General features: G+C 44.6%; 1 protein-coding gene across 2 annotated transcripts; it reads right to left on the reverse strand.

Annotated features, from left to right (window-relative positions):
- Nucleotides 1-4692: 4692 nt before the first annotated feature.
- Nucleotides 4693-9100, reverse strand: KIF4B (kinesin family member 4B). Of its 2 annotated transcripts, XM_063643153.1 has the most exons (2): nucleotides 9038-9064; nucleotides 4693-8806 (listed from the first exon to the last, which is right to left on the reverse strand). In XM_063643153.1, the coding sequence occupies exon 2, from the start codon at nucleotides 8696-8698 to the stop codon at nucleotides 5285-5287; it is 3414 nt and encodes a 1137-aa protein (XP_063499223.1). In that variant the 5' UTR covers nucleotides 8699-8806; nucleotides 9038-9064; the 3' UTR covers nucleotides 4693-5284. The 2 variants fall into 2 exon arrangements, with proteins under 2 accessions (XP_063499223.1, XP_055141473.1); XM_055285498.2 differs by having other exon boundaries at nucleotides 4693-9100.
- Nucleotides 9101-9731: the final 631 nt, after the last annotated feature.

The raw sequence follows: 9731 nt of genomic DNA on the forward strand, positions 1-9731 counted from the left end.
TAAAGAGATGACAACTTGGTCGGGCGTGGTAGCTCACATGTGTCATCCCAGCACTTTGGGAGGCTGAGGCGGGTAGATTGCTCGAGTTCAGGAGTTCGAGACCAGCCTGGGCCACACGGTGAAACCCCGTCTCTACTAAAAGTAAAAAAATTAGCCGGCCGTGGTGGCGCGTGCCTGTAATCACAGCTACTGAGGAGGCTGAGGCAGGAGAATAGCTTGACCCCTGGAGGCGGAGGTTGCAGTGAGCCAAGATCACGCCACTGCACTCCAGCCTGGGTGACAAAGCAAGACTCCATATCAAAAAAAAAAAAGAGAGAGATGACATCTTAGATCACAAAGAAAATAATAGAGACAAAGAAAAAAACAGAAAAATAAAAACTTTTACAGCTTAACTTCATTCCTCCACATTTTAATTGTCTCTATTTGCATATTTTTATGCTGCCCAACTCTTAGCAGGTTGCTATAGCTATTATTGTTTTTGGTAAATTTGTCTTTTGAGCTTCATACTGGAGTTATGAGTAGGAAATAATATTACAGTATTACAGTACTCTGGGTTGGTTTGTGCAGTCAATTTTACCAGTGGGTTTTATGCTTTCAATTTTTTTGGCACATTAGTGTTGTTTTCTTTCAGATTTGAGAACCCTCTTTAGCATTTCTTGTTAGATAGATCTGGTAGTGGTAAATTCTCTTAGCTTTTGTTTGTCTGGGAAAAAAAACTTTATCTCCCCTTCAGATTTGAAAGATAATTTTGCTAGATGTAGTATTCTTGAATGTCAGTTTTTTTCTTTTGGCACTTTGAAAATGTCATTCCATTCCCTCCTGGCCTGTATGGCTTCCACTGAAATGTCTGTTGCCAGATGAATTGGAGCTCCTTTATAAATTATTTGTTTCTTTTCTCTTGCTGCTTTTAGGATTCTCTCTTTGTCCTTGACCTTTGAGAATTTTATTATTACATGCCTTGAGGTAGTCTTATTTGGGTCAAAGCTGTTTGGTGTTCTCTGACCTTCCTGTGCCTGGTTATTTATACTATAACTTCACCAAGTTTTTTAAAGTTTTCTGTTATTATTTCTTTGAATAAGCTTTCTACCCTGTACTCTTGCTTAGCTGCCTTTTGAACATCCATAATTCTTAGATTTGGTCTTTTAAGGTAGTATTTTTGTATCTTGTAGGCAATCTTGCTGTTCATCCTTTTTGTTTCTCCTCTGTTTGTGTGTTTTCAAATAGTCATCTTCTAGCTCATTGATTCTTTTCTCCACTCTATCAACTCTGTTGTTGAGACCTTCTAATAAATTTTTCAGTTTAGCACATATATTTTTCAGTTTCATGATTTCTGTTTGATTTTTTAAAATTATTTCAATCTCTGTTAAATTTTTCTGATAAATTTCTGAATTGCTTTTTTGTGTTATCTTAAAGATCCCCTAAAACTACTGTTTTAAATTCTTCCTCAGAGAGGTCACATATCACCATCTCATTAGGGTCAGTTACCAGTTCCTTGCTTTGTCTGTTTGGGGAGATCATGGTTCCCTGTTTGCTGTTACTTCTTATGGATGTATGTCTATGTATTTGTATTGCTTTAATTATTTATTCCAGTCTTCTCTAACTGGCTTGTTTAGGTTTTTATTAGATGTGTTTGCTTAGATGTTATTTACTATTTGGTCACTGCCTCCTCTTTGGCTCTAGGTGGCACCTTAAGCCCAGGTTCTCCTCAGCTCTAGTAAATAATTGAAGCACTGTCCTTCCTGAATGCAGAAGCTACTAAAGAGGATATCCCAGCATTGTGGGAAGGCTGGCTAGGGGTTTGTGCCCAGGGGACCTTTGGAATGAACCACCTTCAGTGTGGTGCACTACTATGATTTGGCATCTCCTTTGGCCAAGTTACAGAGCAGAGTTCCCAGGGCTGGAAATGGTAATCATAACTCCCACTTTGTTTCTGCCTGTCTTCAGGGATATTTCTCTCTTCAGACACTCTCGATGCTACCCATGGCTTAAGGAAGGGACAAATCTCCTGCCAGGGCATCCAAGATTGTTGTCCACCTTAGTCTCACTGTTTCCAGTGTAGAGACAGTGAATTGGGGGAAAATATTTCTGCATGCTTGGTGCTGGGCAGAATGGAGGGAGGAGCATCACAGATGTGGAAGTCCTATTCTCTGCTCAGAATTTTTTTCACTTCTCTGAGGCCCTGGGAGCTATTTTACCTTCATATTTGAGTTCGGGGATATTTTTTATGATAATCTCAGCATTCAGTGTTTGTTTTTGGTTTTCTGTGAAGGGGAGGAAAGCCAGCTTGCTTCTGCACCACCATTTTGGAATTGGAAGTCCTCTCAGTAAGCATCTTTATGATGGGTATTTCTGGACATTTATCTTGTTCCTTTTTGTTTGGAACATATTTCCCTATTTATTCATTCACCTTGAATATTTATTTATTCATTTACCTTGACTGTGTTGGTGTCTGCTCATTAGAAAAAAAAGAAATCCACCTCTCCTAGTCTTCATGGACTGGCCTCATATAGGAGAATATCTTCATCAACCAGCCCAGCCAGAAATTCTGGGGCCTCAAACTTTTGTTGCTAGTCCAACCTGCTTTCCTTACTCCCTACTTAGCCATATAAAGGAACCAACTACTGATGGCAGTGGCTGCTGCCATCATGCCGGCTGCAGCAGGGAGGCGGGACTGGGGCTGCACATTCCATGGAGTCTGTGGGAGCCCTGCCCCTTCTGAGTTGAGACGTGAGCTCTCCATGCAGCTGCAGCCACCCAAACTGCAGCTGCAGACCCAGGCCTCCTGCTCTACAAAGCAGGCAGGAGCCCCGCCCTCCTGGAGCTACAGCCGCCCAAACGTCAGCTGTGGATCCGAGCTTCCCTGTGCTCTTGGGGAAGCCAGGAACAGGCAGGATCTGCATCCCCCGGTGCAGAAGCATCTGCCACACCGGCAGCTGCAGACCTGGACCTCCCACTCCAGGAAGCAGGCAGGAGCTGGGGCTGAGTTGGCGGGGCGGAAGCTCCCGGGAGCCAGGAAGTCTTCCACCCCACCCCCACCCCACTCCCAGTCCCTGCAGGCTCGGGGGGTGTCTGCTTCCACTGTCTGGCCCCTCTTTGCCCTGCTGTGGTCTCAGAGCAGGGATTGGGGCCGAGCCCCGGGGCCATGAATTGTCATGCAGGAGGCAGATTGATTCCTTGGCGGAAGGGGACAGGGTCCCCAGTAAGGCCCCACCCTCAGGCCAGGGAGGGCCTGAAGGCTGGGGCTGGGCTGCTAGCCCCGCAGACTGGAGTGGGAACTCCAGTAGTGCCTCTTCCGGCTGCCCATGGCCACTCATGGACCAATCAGCACATACTTTCGCCCCTTTGAGGTCCATAAAAGCCCTAGGTGCTCAGCCAGAGCAGGCCAGAGGACAGCCAGAGGAGGGAGAGGGCAGAGAGACGACGAGGGGACAACCAGCTGCAGAGCGGAGCACTCACTCCGCTGATAGCTGGAGGTGATGAGACGACCTGTGCAGAGAGTAGTACTCTCTCCACTGAGAGCTGCAGAGACGACCTGCCGGCAGAGAGGAGAGACCCTCTCTGATGAGAGCTTCAGAGACCTGCAGAGACATCCCAATGACTTGTCTGCGGAGAGGAGACACCCTCTCTAGGGTCTCCTCTCTGCCGAGAGCTGAACAGTTGATGGAACAACCTGCTTACAGAGGGAGCTACCCACTCTGAGCTGTTCTAATACTAGATAAAACTCTTCACCTTTCACTTGTCTGTGTACCTCATTCTTCCTGGACGCTGGACAAGAACCCAGGCAAAGGTGCTGTGGCCACAGAGGTTTCTGGCCAGAAAAATCTACACCCCAGAGATCCCGTAACACTACTAATATACACAACAGCATGACTGAATCTCAAAAAACATGATGTGGTTATATTATCAAAACCAAAGACATTATAAGAAAATGAAATGAAGAATTATATACCATAACCTAGTAGAACGTATCCCAGGTATGCAAGTTCTGGTTCAACATTCAAAAATCAATGTCGTCTATCATCTCAGCAGACTAAAAAAGAAAAATTAACATGATCATATCAATAGATGCAAAAAAAGCATTTGACACATCCGATACCCATTTATGATGAAAACGCTCAGTAAACTAGGAACAAAGTTGAACTTATCTTGATAAAGAATATCTACAAGAAACCTACAGCTAACATCATATTTAATGGTGAGAAATTGGAAGTTTTCCCACTAGGATACAGAACAAGTCAAGGATGTCCTCTCTCTCCACTTCTTTTCAACGTTGTACTGAAAATATTAGTCATGTCATGTCATAAGACAAGAAAAGGAAATAAGTATACACATTGGGAAGGAAGAAATCAAACTGTCTTTGTTAATGGCCAGGTGCAGTGGCTCACGCCTGTAGTCCCAGCACTTTGGGAGGCCTAGGCGAGCAGATCAATTGAGGTCAGGAGTTCTAGACCAGCCTGGCCAATATGGTGAAACCTCGTCTCTACTAAAAATACAAAAAATTAGCCGGGCATGGTGGCATGAGCCTGTAATCCCAGCTACTTGGGAGGTTGAGGCACAAGAATCACTTGAACCACAGAGGCGGAAGTTGCAGTGAGCCAAGATCACACTACTGCACTCCAGCCTGGGCAACAGAGTGAGACTCTGTCTCAAAAACAAAATGAAACAAAACTTATCTTTGTTCACAGATGGCACGATAGTCTATGAGACTTCTTTTTTTAACAGTAGATGGGCTAAGGTTTATTTATGTAACATTTAAATACAATTCATTTACTTCAACAACATGGCATACAATCAAGAGTACTATTGAAACACTTACAATTCAGAAGGGGTCAGGACAGGAAAGATCACAACCCCATTCCCAAGGTGGAGTGAAAGATCTAAGCCAGACCTCCATTCTAGGCCAGGCTCCTCCAATAAGCAGAGACAACCAAAAGATAAGAAAGCACTGGCCTCATCCCCATCAGGAGATAGCCTGAACTGCTCACAAATAAGAAGGAACTTGATCATACTGAGGACTGGTTCCTGATGAGTCATTAGGAAAGTCAGTTGGTTCTCTCTTCAGTAGGTGGTTTAGCAGCCTTCTAGAGAGCAGAGAGCAGTAGTCTGGGGCTGCAGGCTGAGGGACAACATCCAACAAAGGTTACCTTCTTTTTAGTAATGCTTTATTCCTTTTTTCAATGGCAAGAAACCTGAAATCCAGATTAGTCATTTAAAAAACCCCTTCTAGCTGCAACCTGAAAGCATCTCCCAAGCCAGACTGGGGGTAGAGATGATGACTCCAACTTCAGTGGGCCTCTTCTTCAACAGGGGAGCAACCAGAGAAGAAGCTGGTGTTGCTGGCCAGAGCTCGTTTCTTTTTCTTCCCTGGAGGCTTATTTTGTTGGTATTCTGTTGCCCCATGTTTCGACTCTGGGAGGTCAAAAGGGGAGGGAGCTGGAGCAGTTTTCTTTGACAGCACCTGCTCCATGTCACACATCTCTTCCAGGATCTTGCTATTGGGGGTGACACAGACAGGGTTAAAGAAGGTCCATCCTGGGGTCACCTCGGTAGGATCCTCCAGTTTGAAGGAGCCTTCGGAATCCTGGGTCCATTCAACTGTGCCCAAGCTATCCTTGCCTTGCTGGCGGTTCCGACACTTTGTGGGGTCACAGCTACAGTCCACACCACAGTCTGACTTTTGCTTCCTGCACCCACACTGCTTGTTCCCACACCAGCCCTTGCAGGAACACCCTTGGATGTTCTTCCTGGACACCTTGACTAATTTTGTTGGCTTCCATTCCTCATCATCCGCCTCATCACTGTCGCCATCACCATCACCATCTTCATGCTCATTCACAGAATGCTCTGAACAATATTTTAGATCCTCGATATCCATGCTTTGCTCCAGGAACTTTTCTTTAACACGAAAAGGTTTTGGCTTAGGTGGGATATATTCAAAAGAAGAGTCTGGAGATAGAAGGATATCATTAGGAAGATGTTTCTGTCTGCTGGCTGCCTGGAGGAGGATCAGTTTCTGCTTGATGATTTCATTCTCTTGGAGAAGCTGCTGATTTTGCTCACACACTTCTCGCATCTTCTCAAGTTCTTCATCTTGACACTGCAGTGTGCTCACCAGCTGCTGTTCCTTTTCACTGGCTGATTTCTCTAACTGCTTCTCTGCCATTTGGCTTTGCTGCAGCTGGTTGACAAGGTATAGCACCTTCTCTTGGTGCTGTTGCTCCATTCTGACCAGCTCAGCTTGTAACTCTGTCTCTATCTCAGAAAAATGATTTCGTTCCTCAAATAGCATCTTCTGCATGTCAGCACAGCTGGCCTTGCTCTGTCTCAGGCTGTTTTCAAGTTTGGTGACATGTATTTTGGAGGAGACCAGCTCTCCAATCAAATATTTCAGGGCACACTTGGCTTCCAGAATGGTGGCAATATTCTCCCAGCATTGTTTTGGCCTGTCTTCACTTTCTGCATCCAGCAGCTTCTGCTGTAGGTCAGCAATCTGAGCACTCCTGAGTTCCATTTCAGTCTCCAGGCTTTCAATCTGTTTTGTAATACAATCTTCTGACTCCAAAACTTGACCATGCACCTCAGTAAGGGAGAATGTACACCTCCGGAGTTTAGGAGGTGGATTCTCCTGAGATTCCTTTTTTTCTTTGAGTTGAACCACATCCTGAGCCAGGATCTTTCTATCTTCAAGGAGGTCATTCAGATGGCGTTTGGCTTCCTCAGTACTGACCATAACCTCAATTTCATTTGCAAGCCAATTCCTCACTCGAGCTGCAGTGCCTTCCATTCCATGGCTCTGAGTCTCTTTCCGCTTATCTGTGACCTCTCGTTGTTTCTGGAGAGCATCCTTGAGACGCTTGTTGGCAGCTGCTGCCTCTTCCGTTTTACGTCTGAGCACACTGGATTGTTTCTGGAAGTTTCTTTCAAGTTTGAGCAGCTCATATTGCCTCTTACGGTCTCGTTCTTTTAACTGTATTACTTCTTTGTCTTTTTTCTGCTTCCACTGTCTAAACTTCTCAGCATCCTCTTTCATTTGACGCATTAACTGTACCCGCTGGTTTTTCATCATCCATATCTCTTGGTTCAGCTTGGAGACAGTACGCTCTGTGGATTCCTTTAGTTTCAGAAGTTTGGACTGCTCATTCAGTTTCTTCTTCAGATCAGCTATTTGACCCTCCAGCTCCTGGAGAAGTTTGCGGCGGTGCTTACTCAGCTTGGCTTGGTTGACATCCTTCTTTCCTGTCTGAAGTTCAAGAACCAATTCTCCCTTTTCCTTTTGCAGATTGATGACTTCTAATTCTAGATTTTTTATGTTATCCTGGTATTGAAACTGAATGGCCTGTAGTTGGCTGTCGTTCTGAGTCATCTTCCTAACTAGGGCCTCTTTCAGTGCAAGGGAGTTATTCAACTCAACCACCTCCTTAGACATCTGAGCTTGATGGAGAGCATGCTGAGTGGTAAAAGCGTCAGAAGACCTGCTTGTCTCTGGACTGGTTTCCATTTGAGCTTCTTGTTCCACTGCAGTGTCAATGGCTGCAGCCATGCAAGCAACAGTTTCATCTGATAACTGGGTAATCAGTTGCTGCAGGTTACAAATTATCTCTACATTTTCTTTCAATTCCTGGTCTTCCAAAGTCTCCACTAGCTTTTGAAGATCCAGTTTGCAGGCTGCATGCTGCCTGAGCTCTTCTAGCCTGGCGTTCAGTTTTTCATTCACTTGCTCTGTCAAAATGATCCTCTCCAACATCTGGGCTGTCTGACCAGCTGCCTCGCTCAGACCACGACTTAATTTTTCATTCTCCTCTACCAGGGACTGATTCTTCTCCATCAGGTATTGTAGATTCTCTGATGGTTCCACATTTATAGATCCAGGCAGGGTACCTCCATGGGCTTGTAGCAACAAGACTTGTAGCTGTTGTACCTGTTGCTTTAGATGATTAAGTTCAGCTGTGTGGGGGTCAATATTAACAATAGGTTTGTTCTTGATTTTTCTTGCTCTGTCAGCATAGCGAAGGGTACTTAATGTTTCCTCTAGATTGGAGTCAGCAGGACTCACACAGGCTATCATAAGAGTGTGGCTATTACCTCCTAGAGAATCTTGCAGCAGTCGAGTTAACTTGGAATCTCTGTAAGGCACAAAGCCACCCTTTTTGTCATCTCCAAGAGCACTGATTACATTTCCCAAGCATAGGAGGCCTCGGTTAATATTAATACCCTCTTTTAGACGATCCCCTTCAGCCTTGGTTTTCTTCTGTCTTTCTGATCCAGCGAGGTCTACAAGATGCAGCTTGGAGCGAAAGCTGCTATTCTTGTCACTTTTCTTTCTTTGCTCTATGGAGATTGTAAAGATGGCATGAGATCGGGACGACTGGGAGTTCATAGCTGTGGAGGCCACAGTCCTAGAGTTGTTGCCCTGCTCCAAACAGGAAACAGTATCCAAGGCAACTAAAACAGTCTTCTCAGTGAGTCCCACAATCTTTATGCCTTCCCTAGGATCCTCTCGTATATTTATTTGAGCTTTCTCATGAGATGGGCATAGAAGATCCAAAATTTCTTCATTGTAAATCTCTAAGTAAGACACTTTCAGAGTAAATTCAAAGTCACTCTTTTTATCAGTTTCCTTGAAGAGCAGTTGTATTACCCTAGGAATAATGCCAACTGTTGGTTCGTTCTCCTGCTCTGCAGTGTATGCACCTCCCATGGAATAGGTTTTTCCAGAGCCAGTCTGCCCATAGGCCAGGACCGTTGCATTATATCCTTTAAATATGCTTTTTATGAGCGGCGCTACTGCTGTGTTAAAGACTTCTTCCTGTTCAGTAGAGGGGTCAAACACAAAATCGTAGGTGAAGGATTTATCAGTACCAACCACCACCTGAGGCTCCCCGGGCACGAATGAAAGGCACATCTGGCAGCCTTCGCTAATCTCTTTGGGGACCAGAGGGCGACAACGCAGTGCCACTCTTACAGGAATTCCCTTCACCTCTCCCTTCATGATCCTATCTCAGCACCGTCTCAAACTAAATGTCCCTTCCCCGTTCACCCGGGGTCTCCCGCCGCTCTGTCCCAGCCGGAGCTTTAACCGCCAAGTTTCAAATCCCTCCCAGAGACGCCAACCAATTGCAGTGCAGACGGCCCGAGGGCGGAGTGCGCATGTCCGCGCGCACAGGCCGGCACGGTGGGAAGGGGTAAGTCGAGAAATTTCTTTTTAACCAACAACAGAAAAATGTCCTGGAACTAATAAGTGAGTATAGTATAAACTTGCAGGATATAAGGTTAATACACAAAGGTAAATTGGTTTCCTATATACCAACAGTGAATAAGTGATATTCAAAATTGAAAACACAACACCACTTACATTAGCACTTAAAAAATGAAACAGGTATAAACCTAACAAAATATGTGTAAGACCTACGTGATGGAAACTACAAAACTCTGATGAACAAGATCAAAGGGGAACTAAATAAATGGAGAGATATTTTATGTTCATGGATAGGAAGACTGAATATCATAAAGATGTCAGTTCTTCCCAAATTTATCTATCCATTCAATGCAATTCAAATCAAAATCCCAGCAAGTTATTTTACAGATATTGTCAAACTGACTCTAAAGTTTACATAGAGAGGCAAAAAAAAAAAAAAAAAAAAAATACAATGGCAAACATAATACTGAAGAAGAACAAAGTCGTAAGACTGACACTACCCAACTTCAAGACTTACTGTAAAGCTACAGTAATC

Source organism: Symphalangus syndactylus, chromosome 7 (genome assembly GCF_028878055.3).
Source record: "Symphalangus syndactylus isolate Jambi chromosome 7, NHGRI_mSymSyn1-v2.1_pri, whole genome shotgun sequence".
NCBI lineage: Eukaryota > Metazoa > Chordata > Mammalia > Primates > Hylobatidae > Symphalangus > Symphalangus syndactylus.